Source organism: Oncorhynchus mykiss, chromosome 28, assembly GCF_057628025.1.
Source record: "Oncorhynchus mykiss isolate SJ-2025 chromosome 28, ASM5762802v1, whole genome shotgun sequence".
Lineage (NCBI taxonomy): Eukaryota > Metazoa > Chordata > Actinopteri > Salmoniformes > Salmonidae > Oncorhynchus > Oncorhynchus mykiss.
The window spans coordinates 8,783,807-8,805,530 of record NC_143049.1 but is presented as its reverse complement, the minus strand read 5'-3'; the positions used below and the strand labels follow the sequence as shown (position 1 = coordinate 8,805,530).

The window sequence follows — 21,724 nt, the reverse complement described above, 5'->3', positions numbered from 1 at the left end:
CTAACAAAGAACCTGTAATTAATCTTGTGCAATGACAGAGTGGTGTGTGTAGGTGTACTCTATGCAGTCTTGTCACTGGTAGACTTACCATTATGCAGAAGAGGCAACTGCCTCGGGCCTCACATAACCAAGAGGCTTCATAATAAGACATTTAAACATCCCCATCAAAGTCTTTCTGGTTAAGACAGAGATATCAGCGTCTGCGGTGGAAGGTGGCCCAGATTTAGCGGTGTTTGTCAGACCAGGAGACATCCCAGAAATGGATCTTCTCACAGAAAAATCTGTACGGTTTTGGGCTACACACTAATATGAACCTTCTATGGAAAGATGAGACTCTCACGAACATGATGGCGTTCTTGGTTTTGCTCTACAACCGTCATCTGACGGTAACATGGTACTGGGCCAAAACATTTATGTGAAGTGAATAGGGCATTTCCATGTAAAAGGTATACGGGTAATTCCACTGTCATTTTTTTTGTTTTTTTGCTTTTTTATCTCTGATATAAGACAGAAACTTCAAAACATACTTCCTACATACATCTAGCGAGATGCAATAGCATTTCTTTAGTAAAAAGACAGGTGCTGCTGCTGGTTAAAATACTGCCATGTATTATGGCATGTCATGCTCTTTTTGGCCAGACAGCATCAGATAAATGTTGTACATATGGTAAGACAGAGTGGTGCTGTTTCGCTAGCTCGGATGTTTTCTCCGGTGAGAGAGGTTCAGCCACTTGCTAATTTAAGGCAGTTGGCGGGTGCACAGAGCACTGTTTGGATGAATGTGCGAAGGTAACCTACTTTTTGAAGTGATCGTTTATAATAATCAGATGAAAATGTTGTGTTCTGGTTGTGTTCATGGCACATTAAAAGGGCATATATTTTTACAGTTAAATTGCATGTACAGTGGGGAGAACAAGTATTTGATAACCTGCAAAATCAGCAGTGTTTCCTAGTTACAAAGCATGTAGAGGTCTGTCATTTTTATCATAGGTACACTTCAACTGTGAGAGACGGAATCTAAAACAAAAATCCAGAAAATCACATTGTATGATTTTTAAGTAATTAATTTGCATTTTATTGCATAACTTAATATTTGGTACAGAAACCTTTGTTTGCAATTACAGAGATCATACGTTTCCTGTAGTTCTTGACCAGGTTTGCACACACTGCAGCAGGGATTTTTGCCCACTCCTCCATACAGACCTTCTCCAGATCCTTCAGGTTTAGGAGCTGTCCCTGGGCAATACAGACTTTCAGCTCTCTCCAAAGATTTTCTATTGGGTTCAGGTCTGAAGAATGGCTAGGCCACTCCAGGACCTTGAGATGCTTCTTACGGAGCCACTCCTTAGTTGCCCTGGCTGTGTGTTTCGGGTCGTTGTCATGCTGGAAGACCCAGCCACGACCCATCTTCAATGCTCTTACTGAGGAAAGGAGGTTGTTGGCCAAGATCTCGCGATACATGGCCCCATCCATCCTCCCCTCAATACGGTACAGTCGTCCTGTCCCCTTTGCAGAAAAGCATCCCCAAAGAATGATGTTTCCACCTCCATGCTTCACGGTTGGGATGGTGTTCTTGGGGTTGTACTCATCCTTCTTCTTCCTCCAAACACGGCGAGTGGAATTTAGACCAAAAAGCTCTATTTTTGTCTCACCAGACCACATGACCTTCTCCCATTCCTCCCCTGGATCATCCAGATGGTCATTGGCAAACTTCAGACGGGCCTGGACATGCGCTGGCTTGAGCCGGGGGACCTTGCGTGCGCTGCAGGATTTTAATCCATGACGGCGTAGTGTGTTACTAATGGTTTTCTTTGAGACTGTGGTCCCAGCTCTCTTCAGGTCATTGACCAGGTCCTGCCGTGTACTTCTGGGCTGATCCCTCACCTTCCTCATGATCATTGATGCCCCACAAGGTGAGATCTTGCGTGGAGCCCCAGACCGAGGGTGATTGACCGTCATCTTGAACTTCTTACATTTTCTAATAATTGCCAAGCTCACCAAGCTGCTTGCCTATTGTCCTGTAGCCCATCCCAGCCTTGGCAGGTCTACAATTTAACCCTGATGTACTTACACAGCTCTCTGGTCTTGGCCATTGTGGAGAGGTTGGAGTCCGTTTGATTGAGTGTGTGGACAGGTGTCTTTTATACAGGTAACGAGTTCAAACAGGTGCAGTTAATACAGGTAATGAGTGGAGAACAGGAGGGCTTCTTAAAGAAAAACTAACAGTTCTGTGAGAGCCGGAATTCTTACTGGTTGGTAGGTGATCAAATACTTATGTCATGCAATACAATGCTAATTAATTACTTAAAAATCATACAATGTGATTTTATGGATGTTTGTTTTAGATTCCGTCTCTCACAGTTGAAGTGTACCTATGATAAAAATCACAGACCTCTACATGCTTTGTAAGTAGGAAAACCTGCAAAATTGGCAGTGTATCAAATACTTGTTCTCCCCACTGTATTTACTATAAAAGAGGGGTGGGGGCTTTAGACTGGCCTCTGCTTGGGGCCTCCAAATCACTGAGTCTGCCCCTCAGTCTTGTGTAAGCTTCCAAGGCTAATGCCTATGCAGGATTGAGCTTAACTCAGTCTTGAGTCGCACTGACAAACTGGGTTCGAAACCCGCTAAGTCACACAGAGAGCCCTCATAATGGCCCTTGACGTCTGACCTCCTACATTTAACCCTTGTCCCTGTCCTGTAGGTATGATGAGCCACCCTCCCATCCCCATCACAGAGCTGGCTGAACACACAGAGCTGCTCAAGGCCAACGACAACCTGCGTCTGTCTCAGGAGTACGAGGTGAGAGATGCAGCATGGAGGAACGGATGAACATCACTCTTACATACAATACTATACAGTACCTAGGGATAGGGTTATTCCTCAAAGTGTACCAATTGCCTCTTGCAAACTAAGATGGTATCCTATCCTATACTCCTTGATCTTCATCGTAGCATTTTCATAAATTCTACTTAATGGGTGCTCTCAATTAGATTTTAGATGCCATCAACTATAAATTAGGAGAAAAAAATGCAACCGATGTGGAAATCCTGTAACTCTTCATCTCTGTTTCCTGGTCTCTCCAGTCCATTGACCCTGGTCAGCAGTTTACCTGGGAGCACTCCAACCTGGAGGTGAACAAGCCCAAGAACCGCTATGCTAACGTCATCGCCTACGATCACACTCGCGTTGTCCTCGCTCCCATAGAGGGTTCAAGTCCAGGTACATGCACCCCAAAAAGCTGAGTGGGCACAAAGTATGTGAGGATGGCTGGGGGGGGGGGGGTAAGGGGTATGGTAAGTTGGATAATTTTTCATTATGCTTCATTCCATATAAAAATATGCTTATTTTTCTGCCTATCTAAGCATACCTCTTGAGCTGTCTGTATACTCCAAACTGGTGGTTATTTTTTTTAACTAAATACAGTGCCTTGCGAAAGTATTCGGCCCCCTTGAACTTTGTGACCTTTTGCCACATTTCAGGCTTCAAACATAAAGATATAAAACTGTATTTTTTTGTGAAGAATCAACAACAAGTGGGACACAATCATGAAGTGGAACGACATTTATTGGATATTTCAAACGTTTTTAACAAATCAAAAACTGAAAAATTGGGCGTGCAAAATTATTCAGCCCCCTTAAGTTAATACTTTGTAGCGCCACCTTTTGCTGCGATTACAGCTGTAAGTCGCTTGGGGTATGTCTCTATCAGTTTTGCACATCGAGAGACTGAAATATTTTCCCATTCCTCCTTGCAAAACAGCTCGAGCTCAGTGAGGATGGATGGAGAGCATTTGTGAACAGCAGTTTTCAGTTCTTTCCACAGATTCTCGATTGGATTCAGGTCTGGACTTTGACTTGGCCATTCTAACACCTGGATATGTTTATTTTTTAACCATTCCATTGTAGATTTTGCTTTCTGTTTTGCATCATTGTCTTGTTGGAAGACAAATCTCCGTCCCAGTCTCAGGTCTTTTGCAGACTCCATCAGGTTTTCTTCCAGAATGGTCCTGTATTTGGCTCCATCCATCTTCCCATCAATTTTAACCATCTTCCCTGTCCCTGCTGAAGAAAAGCAGGCCCAAACCATGATGCTGCCACCACCATGTTTGACAGTGGGGATGGTGTATTCAGGGTGATGAGCTGTGTTGCTTTTACGCCAAACATAACGTTTTGCATTGTTGCCAAAAAGTTCAATTTTGGTTTCATCTGACCAGAGCACCTTCTTCCACATGGTTGGTGTGTCTCCCAGGTGGCTTGTGGCAAACTTTAAACAACACTTTTATGGATATCTTTAAGAAATGTCTTTCTTCTTGCCACTCTTCCATAAAGGCCAGATTTGTGCAATATACAACTGATTGTTGTCCTATGGACAGAGTCTCCCACCTCAGCTGTAGATCTCTGCAGTTCATCCAGAGTGATCATGGGCCTCTTGGCTGCATCTCTGATCAGTCTTCTCCTTGTATGAGCTGAAAGTTTAGAGGGACGGCCAGGTCTTGGTAGATTTGCAGTGGTCTGATACTCCTTCCATTTCAATATTATCGCTTGCACAGTGCTCCTTGGGATGTTTAAAGCTTGGGAAATCTTTTTGTATTCAAATCCGGCTTTAAACTTCTTCACAACAGTATCTCGGACCTGCCTGGTGTGTTCCTTGTTCTTCATGATGCTCTCTGCGCTTTTGACGGACCTCTGAGACCATCACAGTGCAGGTGCATTTATACGGAGACTTGATTACACACAGGTGGATTGTATTTATCATCATTAGTCATTTAGGTCAACATTGGATCATTCAGAGATCCTCACTGAACTTATGGAGAGAGTTTGCTGCACTGAAAGTAAAGGGGCTGAATAATTTTGCACGCCCAATTTTTCAGTTTTTGATTTGTTAAAAAAGTTTTAAATATCCAATAAATGTCGTTCCACTTCATGATTGTGTCCCACTTGTTGTTGATTCTTCACAAAAAATACAGTTTTATATCTTTATGTTTGAAGCCTGAAATGTGGCAAAAGGTCGCAAAGTTCAAGGGGGCCGAAAACTTTTGCAAGGCACTGTATGCTTCTCTGGATCTTTGCTCAAATCTGGGTAAAGGATTGAAAGGAATGGATTGAAAGAAATGTCTTATTTAGTACATTTTGCTTTTCTAAATTCTGCCAACCTTGCCAGCAGGCATGCCAGCAAGATATTTAGATAAGCTAGCTACTCTAACTTGATTGATAGTCTGAAATTACTTCTTGGTAGCTAGTTATGAGCTTAGATGATTGGGCTAAAGCCAACTTCATAAATTTGCTAGGTGGCTAGTAGTATTACAGAGAAACAGAAACAAAAAATTGTAACCCAAAAATTATACAATTATTTCAAAAAAATATATTTCAAAAAAATTATGCAGGACTCATCTGAGGGGGCACGTGCCCCTGTGCCCCTTATGGGCATGACGCCTCTGGGTACAGTGTACAGCTTTAGAGATGATGGCCTCACGCGTAAGACATGAAATCATTGTAAATTATGAATAACATGTCTGATATTGTTTGATAGATAAAAATCTGATTGATAAATCGACATCTGATTGATAAATCGACATCTGTTCCCAGATACGAACAGACCCAGGTACATGGACAGACCCAGAAAAAGCATAGTCCTTGACTAAAAGGAATAGAAATTGAAGTGAATAGAAATCTCAACAACTCTCCTCTCTCCCTCATTCCCCCTCTCCATATTCAGGTATCCTGGGTAGTGACTACATCAATGCTAACTACATTGACGGCTACAGGAAGCAGAATGCCTACATTGCCACACAGGGCCCGCTGGCGGAGACGTTCGGGGACTTCTGGAGGATGGTGTGGGAACAGAGAGCAGCCTCCGTGGTCATGATGACTCGCCTGGAAGAGAAGTCACGGGTGAGAGGGGGAGGGACAGGGCAACACTCATCCAATCGCTTAGAGAATAAGGGTTCTTTGTTTGTCCCCATAGGAGAACTCTTTTTGGTACCAGGTAGCACCTTCTTTTCAAAGAGTGTACTGTAGGGCAACACTCAGCCACTTTGAATGGGACTAGGGCTCTGTCATGCATTGTAATGTGCAGTCATCCACTCGTGTCATCCACTATTGAAGGGTGCTGTCATTCCCTGCTGTAGGTCAGAAGGGCTCTGTCGTCCACTGTAGGGCACTGTCATCTACTCAGTATCATCCAATACTGTAAATCACTGAAGGTTACTGGAAGGCTATCATCCACTATAGGGCACTTTTTAGGTCACAGTCATGAGTCATCCGCTGAGGATGATAGGGTACTGTCATCAGCTGTAATCTGCTGCCATCCATTGAAAGAAACTGACAGTCATTTTAGCATCAGAGCCATATTTAGATAATTAAGTAGGTCAAGACAATTAGGCTAATGGATTAGTCTCTTTTGATTATCAGAAGATGTTTTTCTATGAAAATGGCAATGACGATGATGGTAACGTCGACATTGAAGACGATGATGAAGATGAGCTTCTGCTGCTGATGATGAGATTACTGACAAGGATGATTTTGATAACAATGATGCTGATGAAAGTTTTTTTTTTCCTTCTGTAGGTAAAGTGTGACCAGTACTGGCCGACCCGTGGTTCTGAGACCTATGGGATGACCCAGGTCACCCTACTGGACACTATGGAACTGGCCACCTTCTGCGTGCGCACCTTCTCCCTGCACAAGGTCAGTACACACACACATGCATGCACGTACGCGCACAGGCACTCAAGCACACACACACACACACACACACACACACACACAAACTCCACCTCACCTCCCCTGTTCTCGTTTATCTTCTCCCACTCCCCCCTTTCTATTCTTCTGTTCATCTTGGTAAATCCATCGCCATTTGCTCTTGATTAATTTACTGTCATGCCCCATGACACTTCTACACTCTCAGCCAGCTAATGAACCAGAAACAATTTGAAGGGATTTGAATTCAAATCTCGACTGTCACCCTGTGAGAAAACAGCAGGGAGCAAAGGGGAAGGTGATTACACTGTAGTTAATGGAGCATTGGTTCTATCCAGTCAGCATTTCAGCCTGAACCTGTCATGATGCACTGTTACAGAGAGATTATCACTGTTAGAATCACACTACTTCCTGAATATTGTACTAATCTAGGAACTAGAGCCCTACCAAGCAGTGTCTCAAAACACACAGAAACTAGGCCAGCTGACTTTTAAGTGCTTTGAGGTACATTATTAATATATCAGTCATGAATATAGAGTACATACAGTGCATTTGGGAAAGTATTCAGACCCCTTTACTTTTTTTTTATTTTTTATGTTAGTGTCTTATTCTAAAATGAATTTAAACATTTTGAATTTAATGAATTTAAACAAATACCCCATAATGACAAAGCTAAAAACTGATATATCACATTACATAAGTATTCAGACCCTTTACTCTGTAATTTGTTGAAGCACCTGGCAGCGATTACAGCCTCAAGTCTTTTTGGGTATGACACTACAAGCTTGGCACACCTGTATTTGGGGAGTTTCCGCCATTTTTCTCTGCAGATCCTCTCAAACTCTATCAGGTTGGATGGGGAGCAGCGCTGCACAACTATTTCCAGGTCTCTCCAGAGATGTTTGATTGGGTTCAAGTCCGGGCTCTGGCTGGGCCACTTAAAGACATTCAGAGACTTGTCTCGAAGCCACTCCTGTGTTGTCTTGGCTGTGTGCTTAGGGTCATTGTCCTGTTGGAAGTTGAACCTTCGCCCCAGTCTGAGGTCCTGAAGTGCTCTGGAGCAGGTTTTCATCAAGGATTTCTCTGTACTTTGCTCCATTTATCTTTCCCTCGATCCTGACTAGTCTCCCAGTTCCTGCCCCTGAAAAACATCCCCACAGCATGATGCTGCCACCACCATGCTTCACTGTAGGCATGATGCCAGGTTTATTCCAGATGTGATACTTGGCATTCAGGCCAAAGAGTTTAATCTTGGTTTCATCAGACCAGACAATCTTGTTCGTCGTGGTCTAAGAGTCGTCTAGGCGCCTTTTGGCAAACTCCAAGCAGGCTGTCATGTGCTTTTTACTGGGGAGTGGCATCCGTCTGGCCACTCTACATTAAAGGCCTGATTGGTGAAGTGTTGCAGAGTCCTTCTGGAAGGTTCTCCTATCTCCACAGAGGAACTCTGGAGCTCTGTCAGAGTGACCATTGGGTTCTTGGTCACCTCCCTGTCCAAGGCCCTTCTCCCCCGATTGCTCAGTTTGGCCGGGCGGCCAGCTATAGGAAGAGTCTTGGTGGTTCCAAACTTCTTCCATTTAAGAATAATGTGGAGGCCACTCTGTTCTTCAGGCTCCTTCAACAATGGGACCTTATATAGACAGGTGCGTGCCTTACAAAACCATGTCCAATCAATTGAATTTACCACAGGTGGACTCCAATCAAGTTGTAGAAACATCTCAAGGATGATCAATGGAAACAGGATGCACTTGAGCTCAATTTCGAGTCTCATAGCAAAGAGTCTGAAGACTTACAGTTGAAGTCGGAAGTTTAGATACATTTAGGTTGTAGTTATTAAAACTCGTTTTTCAACCACTCCACTAATTTCTTGTTAACAAACTATAGTTTTGGCAAGTCGGTTAGGACATCTACTTTGCGCATGACACAAGTAATTTTTCCAAGAATTGTTTACATACAGATTATTTCACTTATAATTGACAGTATCACAATTCCAGTGGGTCAGAAGTTTACATACACTGAGTTGACTGTGCCTTTAAACAGTTTGGAAAATTCTAGAAAACGATGTCATGGCTTTAGAAGCTTCTGATAGGCTAATTTACATCATTTGAGTCAATTGAAGGTGTACCTGTGGATGTATTTCAAGGCCTACCTTCAAACTCAGTGCCTCTTTGCTTGACATCATGGGAAAATCAAAAGAAATCAGACAAGACCTCAGAACAAAAATTGTAGACAAGTCTGGTTCATCCCAAAACTCCTGAAGGTACCACGTTCATCTGTACAAACAATAGTACGCAAGTATAAACACCATGGGACCACGCAGCCATCATACCGCTCAGTTCTGTCTCCTAGAGACGAACGTACTTTGGTGCGAAAAGTGCAAATCAATCCCAGAACAACAGCAAAGGAGCTTGTGAAGATGCTGGAGGAAACAGGTACAAATGTATCTATATCCACAGTAAAACGAGTCCTATATCAACATAACCTGAATGGCCGCTCAGTAAGGAAGAAGACACTGCTCCAAAACCGCCATAAAAAAGCAGACTACGGTTTGCAACTGCACATGGGGACAAAGATCGTACTTTTTGGAGTAATGTCCTCTGGTCTGATGAAACAAAAATAGAACTGTTTAGCCATAATGACCATCGTTATGCTTGGAGGAAAAAGGGGGAGGCTTGCAAGCCGAAGAACACCATCCCAACCGTGAAGCACAGGGGTAGCAACATCATGTTGTGGGGGTGCTTTGCTGCACTGGTGCACTTCACAAAATAGATGGCATCATGAGGAAAGGAAAATTATGTGGATATATTGAAGCAACATCTCAAGACATCAGTCAGCAAGTTAAAGCTTGGTTGCAAATGGGTCTTCCAAATGGACAATGATACTGGACAAGCATACTTCCAAAGTTGTGGCAAAATGGCTTAAGGAAAACAAAGTTAAGGTATTGGAGTGGCCATCACAAAGCCCTGACCTCAATCCTATGGAACATATGTAGGACAGAACTGAAAAATTGTGTGCGAGCAAGGAGGCCTACAAACCTGACTCACTTGTGGAAGGCTACCCAAAACATTTGACCCAAGTTAAACAATTCAAAGGCAATGCTACCAAATACTAATTGAGTATGTAAACTTCTGACCCACTGGGAATGTGATGAAAGATATAAAAGCTGAAATAAATAATTATCTCTAGTATTATTCAGACATTCTTAAAATAAAGTGATGATCCTAACTGACCTAAAACAGGGAATTTTTACTTGGATTAAATATCAGTAAATGTATTTGGCTAAGGTGAACGTAATCTTCCGACTTCAACTGTATGTAAATAAGGTATTTTTGTTTTTTATTTGTAATTAATGTGCCAAAAAATCTAAAAACGTGTTTTCTCTTTGTCATTATGAGGTATTGTGTGTAGATTGATGAGTGAAAACATGTATTTAATCCATTTAATCCATTCCAAATACACTGTATGTCAATTCATATATTATGTAATGTTTGGAAGCATAATAATTATCAAGTACATGGGGAGAACACAGATTATTTTGTTTGGTTTCTGAAAGTACCCCTCTCTCCCTTCTGCTGTGTCTCATACAGTAGTAATGGTGATGGCACTAATAATGCTCTCCTCTCCCTTCTCTCAGAGTGGTAGTAGTGAACGGAGGGAGGTGCGTCAGTTCCAGTTCACTGCCTGGCCGGACCACGGAGTACCAGAGTACCCCACCCCGTTCCTTGCCTTCCTACGCAGGGTTAAAGCCTGCAACCCCCCTGACGCAGGTCCTGTCATCGCACACTGCAGGTAGGAGGACACACAAGCACACATATACCCACACACACATATACCACACACCTGCGACACGCACGCACACACACACTCACACACACACACACACGCGCGCGCGCACACACACACACACACACACACACACACACACAGACACACACACGCGCACCCTGGATCCAGTCAGCCATATATGACAGGCTGTCCTGACGAATGACCACTGATAGCTCAGACCCCCCCCCCTGTTTCTCTCTCTCAGTGCGGGCGTGGGCCGCACCGGCTGCTTCATCGTGATCGACGCCATGCTGGAGAGAATCAGACACGAGCGCACGGCCGACGTCTACGGTCACGTGACCCTGATGAGGTCCCAGCGGAACTACATGGTGCAGACGGAGGACCAGTACGGCTTCATCCACGAGGCGCTGCTGGAAGCAGTGGCTTGTGGCAACACGGAGGTGGCGGCCAGGAGCCTGTTCTCCTACATGCAGAAGCTGGGCCAGGTGGAGAATGGAGAGCACGTCACCGGCATGGAGCTGGAATTCAAGGTGAACATATCAACACAGTAGCATAGAAATATAGTGGATAGAATAGAGACATGTAGAAATATAGTTCAAATACAGAGATATGCCAGTCAGAAATAGGTTCACAATCAGAAATACTTGGTAATTTGGAATTAAAATTGGTTTTGGTGTAGTACAATGCTTCAAAAAGCAATCCTCTCTGTATCTCTCCCTCTCTACTTTCCTCTCTCTCCTTCAGCGTCTGGCCAACACAAAAGCCCACACGTCTCGGTTTGTCAGTGCCAACCTGCCGTGTAACAAGTTCAAGAACCGCCTGGTCAACATCATGCCCTACGAGACCACCCGTGTCTGTCTGCAGCCAATCAGAGGCCTGGAGGGCTCAGACTACATCAACGCCAGCTACATCGATGGATACAGGTACGTCTCAACCATAGAAATAGAAATAGTAGAATAGACATCCCAATTCAAGACACTGTTCCATTACTAAATTGCTTTTGCATAGATATAAAACCCTAGGAAGTTTAATCTGTGCCTCAAACTGTCCACCATCTTGACTTGGACCAGGTCTGATAAGCTATGTTAAACTTGCTAGTTTTATCTTTATAGGCAGCAGAGAGGTTACATCGCCACCCAGGGTCCACTGGCTGAGACCACAGAAGACTTCTGGAGAATGCTGTGGGAACACAACTCTACCATCGTTGTCATGCTCACTAAACTGAGAGAGATGGGACGGGTAAGGTTACGCACACACATGCACGCAAGCACCCACCTACTCACACACATACACGCACACACGTGCCATCTCTGTTCCTTTGTGTGTCTCTACAGGAGAAGTGCCATCAGTACTGGCCTGCGGAGCGTTCAGCCAGGTACCAGTACTTTGTAGTGGATCCCATGGCTGAATACAACATGCCCCAGTACATCCTCAGAGAGTTCAAAGTCACTGACGCAAGGGTGAGTGTGTGTGTGAGTCTGAGTGTGTGAGAGTGTTTTTGTGTGTGCAACATTTCCACAATACTCTCTATCCTCCTCAGACAAGTCAAGGTCAATGACGCGTGACTATTTATGCTTGTGTGTGTGTTGTAAATGTAACTGCGAATTACTTATCCCCTTTGTAGGGTATTTTATATTGTAATCAGTCACCTCTCCCCCTTATTGTCCATCTATCAGGGGAGTTTGTGAGGGCCCTGGTAGCTAGCATGTTCAATCGACCCACCGTAGATTACTCTAGTCAACCCTGTCCTCTCCTAACGCCCTGAACGTGTGTGTGTGTGTGTGTGTGTGTGTGCATGCTTGCCCTCCTCTCTCTCTCTGTGTGTGTGTGTGTGTGTGTGTGTGTGTGTGTGTGTGTGTGTGTGTGTGTGTGTGTGTGTGTGTGTGTGTGTGTGTGTGTGTGTGCGTGCATGCTTGCCCTCCTCTCTCTCTGTGTGTGTGTGTGTGTGTGTGTGTGTGTGTGTGTGTGTGTGTGTTGATAAGCCTTTCCTGACGGCCCATTAACAGATGTTGTATTGATCTCTGTGGAGTCAGGTTGTCTGAGCAGAGAAAATATGTAATTGGCTACAGACAGACAGGCTCCAGAGCCAGGCAGACAGGATTTATACACACATAGATCAGAGAGAGAAGATGAGGAGGGTAGGTGGTCAAAAACCAGAACCAGACCTGCAACCTTACTAGAAAACAGAACTCTGTCTGAATAGATAGTAGAATAGTTTGATTGGTAAAAGCAGTAGGAGGGAAATCTTGCATTCACTTTTCCAATCACGTACAGAGAGCAGTGTTTACTGGTAACAATAAGGAGGAAGGAAGGGTGTATGTCACTTCTTCTTCCTTCCACTCTCCCATCAGGATGGCCAATCGCGGACAGTTCGTCAGTTTCAGTTCACTGATTGGCCAGAGCAGGGAGTTCCGAAATCTGGAGAGGGCTTCATCGACTTCATTGGCCAGGTGCACAAAACCAAGGAGCAGTTTGGTCAGGATGGCCCAATCAGTGTCCATTGCAGGTAATAGCTATAGGTTTTGATTAACCATGCATTGCCCTTATAGACTTCACACATCTGTTATTCCCCATTACTGCTGTATAAAGATTTTCCAAGATGGCGTAGCAGTCGGATGTGTATTTCTCTTGTCCCGTCTTGTGCATAGTCGTTTTCCTCGTCGAATATTTTGTATTTATTTTAATCTCACTTTCCATCTACAAACTGAATATACTTTCCTGCAACCCGCCTCACCCAATGTTGTATGGATCTGCTATTTTATACTTTAGAATCGGAACCCCAATCAGAAGTTAGCCAGCTAACTAGCTAGTAGCTAGTAGTCAGTTAGCCACTGCTAGCGGTCTTCACCGTTAACTTGGAAACCAGCCAGCTTCAGCTCGGTCAATACCTGCCAGTCTGCCCAGCGCGATATCAACCCAGAGCATATCGGACAACTTTTTCTCTACCTCATCACCAGATTCTTGCCACAAGCCCTGGTCCATTACACCGGATCATCGCAGCTAGCTAGCTGCATTTGAGTGGCTACTGCTGGCTAATGCCTCTGTCCCAAAGCAAGCACCAGTTAGTCTTGAGCTAGCCTTGAGCTAGGCCCATCTTCCAGCTAACCGAAGAGGTCTACCATCTAATTGGGCTACAATACCTCTTTTGCCAATTGGCCAGGACCCTTTATTGCCGACACATAGCCCTGCCGATCCATCACGACTGGTCTGCCGACGTAATCGTCCGAGGTGGTTTCAACAGGCGCTTCCATTGCGACATCTGCTATCTCTGGCCCTCTAGCTGTCTGAATTGCCGTTTCTCCAGCTCGCCTAGCGTAGTAGCGACTACTGAACGGCTCCCTGATGCACCTGTTGCTGCTCATTGGACCCTATGATCACCCGGCTACACATGCCTCTCTCTAATGTTAATAATATGCCTTGTCTTCTGCTGTTTTGGTTAGTTATTATTGCAGCCCCCAGCAACACTCCTATTCCCCAGGTGCTCTCATTTGTTGACTTCTGTAACCGTAAAAGCATTGGTTTCATGCATGTTAACATCAGAAGCCTCCTCTCCAAGTTTGTTTTATTCACTGCTTTAGCACACTCCACCAACCCTGATGTCCTTGCCGTGTCTGAATCCTGGCTTAGGAAGGCCACCAAAAATTCAGAAATTTCCATCCCCAACTACATTTTCCGACAAGATAGAACTGCCGAAGGCAGCGGAGTTGCAATCTACTGCAGAGATAGCCTGCAGAGCTCTGTCATACTATCCAGGTCTGTGCCCAATCAATTTCAGCTTCTACTTTTAAAAATCCACCTTTCCAGAAACAAGTCTCTCACCGTTACCGCTTATTATAGACCCAGCCCCCAGCTGTGCCCTGGACACCATATGTGAATTGATCGCCCCCCATCTATCTTCAGAGTTCGTACTGTTAGGTGACCTAAACTGGGATATGCTTAACACGCCTAGGGGTAGCCAGGCGTTTTCTAGAGGATTGCGGTCAGGGCTTTGTGATGGCCACTCCAATTCCTTGACTTTGTTGTCCTTAAGCCATTTTGCCACAACTTTGGAAGTATGCTTGGGGTCACTGTCCATTTGGAAGACTCATTTGCAACCAAGCTTGAACTTCAATCCAATCATAACGATGGTCATTATGGTTAACAGTTATATTTTTGTTTCATCAGACCAGAGGACATAACTCCAGAAAGTATGATCTTAGTCCCCATGTGCAGTTGCAATCCGTAGTCTGGCTTTTTTTATGGCGGTTTTGGAGCAGTAGCTTCTTCCTTGCTGGGCGGCCTTTCAGGTTATGTCGATATAGGACTCGTTTTACTGTGGATATAGATACGTTTGTACCTGTTTCCTCCAGCATCTTCACAAGGTTCTTTGCTGTTGTTCTGGGATTGATTTGCCCTTTTCGCACCAAAGTACGTTCATCTCTGGGAGACAGAACGTGTCTCCTTCCTGAGTGGTATGACGGTTGCATGATCCCATGGTGTTTACACTTGCGTACCATTGTTTGTACAGATGAAGGTGGTACCTTCAGGCGTTTGGAAATTGCTCCCTAGGATGAACCAGACTTGTGGAGGTCTACAATTGTTTTTATGAGGTCTTGGCTGACTTCTTTTGATTTTCCCATGATGTCAAGAAGAGAGGCACAGAGTTTGAAGGTAGGCCTTGAAATGCATCCACAGGTACACCTCCAATTGACTCAAATGATGTCAATTATCCTAACAGAAGCTTCTAAAGCCATGACATAATTTTCTGGAATTTTCCAAGCTGTTTAAAGGCACAGTCAACTCAGTGTATGTAAACTTCTAATTCACTGGAATTATGATACAGTGAATTATAAGTGAAATAATCTGTCTGTAAACAATTGTTGGAAAAACGACTTGTGTCATTCACAAAGTACATGTCCTAACCGACTTGCCTAAACTATAGTTTGTTAACAAGACATTTGTGAAGTGGTTGAAAAACAAGTTTGAATGACTACAACCTAAGTGTGTGTAAACTTCCGACTTCAACTGTATATCCATCCTGCCCTGCCTTTCTAAAATCTTTGAAAGCCAAGTTAACAAACAGATCACAAACCATTTCGAATCACACCGAACCTTCTCCACTATGCAATCTGGTTTCCGAGCTGGTCATGGGTGCACCTCATCCACGCTCAAGGTCCTAAACGATATCATAACCACCATCGATAAAAAACAGTACTGTGCAACCGTCTTCATCGACCCGGCCAACTTTTTCGACTCTATCAATCACCACATTCTTATCGGCAGACTCAATAGCCTTGGTTTCTCAAATGACTGCCTCGCCTGAAACACAAACTACTTGTCAGACAGAGTTCAGTGTGTCAAATCGGAGGGCCTGTTGTCCGGACCTCTGACATTCTCTATGGGGGTGCCACAGGGTTCAATTCTCAGGCAGACTCTTTTCTCTGTATATATCAATGATGTCGCTCTTGCTGCTTGTGATTCTCTGATCCACCTCTCCGCAGACGACACCATTCTGCATACATCTGGCCCTTCTTTGGACACTGTGTTAACAAGCCTCCAAACGAGCATCAAGGCCATACAACACTCCTTCCGTGGCCTCCAACTGCTTTTAAAACTAAATGCATGCTCTTCAACTGATTGCTGCCTCTGGACGGCTCTGACTTGCGTGGAATATGTGGACAACTACAAATACCTAGGTGTCTGGTTAGACTGTAAACTCTCCTTCCAGACTCACATGAAGCATCTCCAATCCAAAATGTAATCTAGAATTGGCTTCCTATTTCGCAACAAAGCATCCTTCACTCATGCTGCCAAACATACCGTCGTAAAACTGACTATCCTATCGAACCTTGACTTCCGCGATGTCATTTACAAAATAGCCTCCAACACTCTACTCAGCAAACTGGATGTAGTCTTTCACAGTGCCATCCGTTTTCTCTATGGCCTATTTATTGCCTTACCTCCCTAATCTTCTACATTTGCACACACTGTACATAGCTTTTTCTATTGTGTTATTGACTGTATGTTTGTTTATGTGTAACTCTGTATTGTTGTTTTTGTCGCACTGCTTTGCTTTATCTTGGCCAGGTCGCAGTTGTAAATGAGAACTTGTTCTCAACTGGCTTACCTGGTTAAATAAAGGTGAAATAAAATACAAAATAGTAGTCTGGCTGACATATTGGTAAGTTCAGAGCTGGTATTTGTTTGACCCGCGTGTGTGTGTGTGTGTGTGTGTGCGTGTGTGTGTGTGTGTGTGTGTGTGTGTGTGTGTGTGTGTGTGTGTGTGTGTGTGTGCAGTGCGGGTGTAGGGCGAACTGGAGTCTTCATCACTCTGAGCATTGTTCTGGAGAGGATGCGTTACGAGGGAGCTGTGGACATCTTCCAGACAGTGAAGATGCTGAGGACACAACGCCCTGCTATGGTGCAGACGGAGGTAGGCTTCACAGACACCACGCCCTGCCATGGGGCAGACGGAGGTAGGCTTCACAGACACAACGCCCTGCCATGGGGCAGACGGAGGTAGGCTTCACAGACACAACGCCCTGCTATGGTGCAGACGGAGGTAGGCTTCACAGACACAACGCCCTGCTATGGTGCAGACGGAGGTAGGCTTCAAAGACACAACGCCCTGCTATGGGGCAGACGGAGGTAGGCTTCACAGACACAACGCCCTGCTATGGTGCAGACGGAGGTAGGCTTCACAGACACAACGCCCTGCCATGGGGTAGACGGAGGTAGGCTTCACAGACACAACGCCCTGCCATGGTGCAGACGGAGGTAGGCTTCACAGACACAACGCCCTGCCACTGTGCTTCACAGACACAACACCCTGCCATGGTGCAGACAGAGGTAGGCTTCACAGACACAACACCCTGCCATGGGGCAGAAGGAGGTAGGTTTCACAGACACAACGCCCTGCCATGGTGCAGACGGAGGTAGGCTTCACAGACACAACACCCTGCCATGGTGCAGAAGGAGGTAGGTTTCACAGACACAACGCCCTGCCACTGTGCAGACGGAGGTAGACTTCCCAGACACACCGATTACCTCTCCAATTATAAAATGGTTTGTTGAGAAATGGACAGATATTGCTAGATGTTTTTTTTTTCATTCATTCATAGAGATAGCAGACCCCCTCACTAGCTACACTAGCTACACTAGCTACATGTCCATGTCAGTTATCAATATACTGCACTAGACAGAAATCTGTCTATTCTTTATTTTTGTTCAGGATGAGTACCAGTTCTCCTACCAGGCTGCCCTGGAGTACCTGGGGAGTTTTGACCACTATGCAACCTAAGAGAGGAGAGGAACTGTCATCCCTCCTTCCTTCTGCTCAGATAGAGGTCCACAGAGAAACAAGGAACAACCAACGAGAGAAGCAGGCTGGAAAACGACAAAACAATGAACCTTAAATCCCACCTGAGGGACGACACTACTAACAAGGAGTAATTATTACAAGAACATCAGCTACAAACAAAACAACAACAACAACAACAACGAGATGAATGTCAAAGAAAACCTGCGCTCTCAGGAAAGACCTGGAAAGGGTGTGTTGGGAGTCGGAGACAGACTACTACATGTGTAATCCTGCTTATTCTTCTTACCTCAGTGTTCAAAATGTGGAGGACTTATAATACCTGTGTGTGTTGTGGTCAGCTATTTCAAAAATGAAACCAGTGAAAAACAAAAACTGCTTCAGAAACAGGAGTTGTGATATGTGTGTGTAAAAAAATACAAGGACACAAAAAGCCTGGATATTTGCTGCACCCTAAATGGGTTTTTGTGTTATTATCTTTCTATCTATGGGTTAAGTGTACGAGGTGTGAAAGTGCAAAGGTGAACGTTTTCATGTGTCTGTCGTTCTGCATTCTGGTGTCTGTTGCTGCCAGAGCTAGTCCTGGCTTAACCTGAGCACAGTTTTAGACAGAGGACTAAACCTAGTCCTAGACATCAAAGTAGGACTAGAGGGACGGTTTGAGCTGCATGTCCGTGATTGGACGCCAGACTCTCCTACCCACAGTGCCAAGAGAAACCACGCTGTTCCTGGGCAGATGGAAAATGTACTTTGACCTCTGATGAGGAGGAATGGTGCCCTACTATCTGTACATCCAGCTTACAATACATGAGCAGTAAACTCACAGATCTAGAATCAGTTTACCATCCTTAAATTGTAACCTAAACCATTTGGTTGAAAAAGCTAAATTGACCTTGATCAGTGTCTGGGGGCAACTTCACCCTACTCCAAGTGGGGATCAATATTATTACAAGTCAATGTTTAGTCATCCATGCTTACTTGCTATTGCTGACATCATATTTCATAACCTAATGACAGTAAAGGTTAAACACAGATTAGGCAATTCCATGTCAATCCCAGCTAGTCATTCAAGAGGTTCCATGTATGAATTGAATGTTGTCTATATTTTTCTTGGAGGGCCATTTCGATGAATGAACAGAATTTCAAATAATGGTATTTTTTTGGGGTCAATTTCCAGCTTCTGCAGAAACAATTGTAAGGATCCTATTCATTGTGGTTCGGTGTCTTTGCCTTATGTTTCACCTGGTTGGTTCTCTGCAGCTTAGGCTGTATCCCATGTACCTGAGCTAAGCATTGAGTGTCATGATGTAGCTTACACCTATTTGAAGCTTATACCTATTGAACCTATTTGAACACCTATTTGAAGCTTATACCTATTGAACCTATTTGAACACCTATTTGAAGCTTATACCTATTGAACCTATTTGAACACCTATTTGAAGCTTATACCTATTGAACCTATTTGAACACCTATTTGAAGCTTATACCTATTGAACCTATTTGAACACCTATTTGAAGCTTATACCTATTGAACCTATTTGAACACCTATTTGAAGCTTATACCTATTGAACCTATTTGAACACCTATTTGAAGCTTATACCTATTGAACCTATTTGAACACCTATTTGAAGCTTATACCTATTGAACCTATTTGAACACCTATTTGAAGCTTATACCTATTGAACCTATTTGAACACCTATTTGAAGCTTATACCTATTGAACCTATTTGAACACCTATTTGAAGCTTATACCTATTGAACCTATTTGAACACCTATTTGAAGCTTATACCTATTGAACCTATTTGAACACCTATTTGAAGCTTATACCTATTGAACCTATTTGAACACCTATTTGAAGCTTATACCTATTGAACCTATTTGAACACCTATTTGAAGCTTATACCTATTGAACCTATTTGAACACCTATTTGAAGCTTATACCTATTGAACCTATTTGAACACCTATTTGAAGCTTATACCTATTGAACCTATTTGAACACCTATTTGAAGCTTATACCTATTGAACCTATTTGAACACCTATTTGAAGCTTATACCTATTGAACCTATTTGAACACCTATTTGAATTGTCACTATACATTGGAATGGTCCTGATGGCTCAGTGGGTTGGAGCTGGGTTATGACAGCATTAAGGTTGTGGGTTCAATTCCTGCTTGGGGCTACGTATATGGTACTGAATATGTGTGTTAACCGCGAGTTGCTTTGGATGAAATTAGTTTTGCTTGTTAAACAATGTAAATCCCAACGGGTTGAGAGTAGAAGAAAGAGGTTTGAACTCAAACTCAACCCACTCTCTTCCTCTCAGTCTCTCCCTCGGCTCAGTGGCTCTTTACATCTTCGCTCCGGTTTCTCTCTGCTCGTAGTCTTACTGTGCAGACAAAAAAAAAAAACGAACGACACAACCCGATGCTTTCACCTCAAGTCCACTCCGACATTCCCCACCATCCCTTGAGATGTTGTCCTCTTCTCTTATTGATTTGATGTACTATAATCTGCTTCCCCAGATACGTCGTGATTGTAGAGCACAGTATGGTTTATCGTACATGAACTTGAGCTGTACATACCGTCTGACGTATAGAGTTCTTTATAGTACATAGGCCTGAGCATAAGGCGTACATACAGTACAACACGCATAATTATGTATTATTTTAAAAAAGAGCCTTATTGTTATTGTTGACTTTGTCAAATATTTATTTGATATGATTTTTTAATATTTATTATCATTCTATTTTGTTACTGTTATTAAGACTTGATTTTTTACTATTGGTTGATTTGTTTATTCATAGTTTTATTTGGGAAAATAACCGAATATAACCAATGAGATGTTGTTTACTTGGCAAGCCAATTTTACTGTATGATATCGTCAATGTTTTTTTAATTGTCTTTTTTATTTGCTTTAGTACAATGTGTACAGCACTCTGTGTAGAGTGCTATTTGATACTGATGTCCTCATAGATAGATACTTAGAGCCAGACCTAGTTCCAGTTCAGTGACTCCCCCCACCCCCATTATCATAGCTAAAGTGGTACGATCCGATCGCCAATACGGCGGCATAGATAGAGAGTTTAAACGGTCGAGGAAAGTACAGTAGTTGTTGAAAGTCTATGCTACACTGTTCAATTATAGTGTGCTACTATAGCTCGAAGGAGTATATGATAGCATTTTGGGACAAATGGTGGGGAAAGTATTTAACAATTCAGTTATCCGAATATGAAATTTAAGTTGGGTCCAAAAGTTTATCTGGTGTGACTTAACATTTTAATGATTAAAATATAAATATACCTGAAATGAAAGACCCACAGACTAAACATGTGACATCAAGTAAGGGCCAGTTTCTATGGCATCACATATATCCTGTTACCTAGTAACTGTTATTTTCTTTAAAACCCTGGTTGTAGATAGTATTGTATGTTGACTTTGTATTAAAAGCAGGATGATTGAAGATACAGCATAATGAGTCATTTGGTTCCTCTGTCATTGTTTGTGATTGTCTGACAACTGGCTGCAAATTATACACTGTAAAAGTATAGGAAGATAACACAGCAGAAGCAAGGGAGGAAGCCTTTGTGATGAGATACATTTCAAGAAGAAAGGTGTGAAGTGTATCTTTCTCCACTAGGTGGTGTCCAACTACCTATCTAGAAAGAACATTTCAATTTATTTTACTAGGCAAGTCAGTTAAGAAACAAATTCTTATTTACAATGACGGCCTACCGGGGAACAGTGGGTTAACTGCCTTGTTCAGGGGCAGAACAACCGATGTTTACCTTGTCAGCTCGGGGATTCAATCCAGCAACCTTTCTGTTACTGGCCCAACACTCTAACCACTAGGCTACCTGCCGCCCCAACATGTAGGCTACATGCCGCCCCAACTGGTAAAGGTGAGCCCCAACATGTAGGCTACATGCCGCCCCAACTG

General features: G+C 43.5%; 1 protein-coding gene across 1 annotated transcript in view; it reads left to right on the top strand.

The window, feature by feature from the left end:
- Positions 1-18,137, top strand: part of LOC110508438 (receptor-type tyrosine-protein phosphatase S) — a 102,494-nt gene extending 84,357 nt beyond the window's left edge. Inside the window, exons 26-37 of the mRNA XM_090225701.1 lie at positions 2,705-2,802; positions 3,087-3,222; positions 5,719-5,894; positions 6,570-6,689; positions 10,336-10,490; positions 10,732-11,017; positions 11,232-11,410; positions 11,600-11,726; positions 11,822-11,947; positions 12,839-12,993; positions 16,764-16,899; positions 17,698-18,137. Coding sequence (XP_090081827.1) covers positions 2,705-2,802; positions 3,087-3,222; positions 5,719-5,894; positions 6,570-6,689; positions 10,336-10,490; positions 10,732-11,017; positions 11,232-11,410; positions 11,600-11,726; positions 11,822-11,947; positions 12,839-12,993; positions 16,764-16,899; positions 17,698-17,766 — 1,763 coding nt within the window. The 3' untranslated portion in view covers positions 17,767-18,137. The remainder of the gene's footprint in view (positions 1-2,704; positions 2,803-3,086; positions 3,223-5,718; positions 5,895-6,569; positions 6,690-10,335; positions 10,491-10,731; positions 11,018-11,231; positions 11,411-11,599; positions 11,727-11,821; positions 11,948-12,838; positions 12,994-16,763; positions 16,900-17,697) is intronic.
- Positions 18,138-21,724: the final 3,587 nt, after the last annotated feature.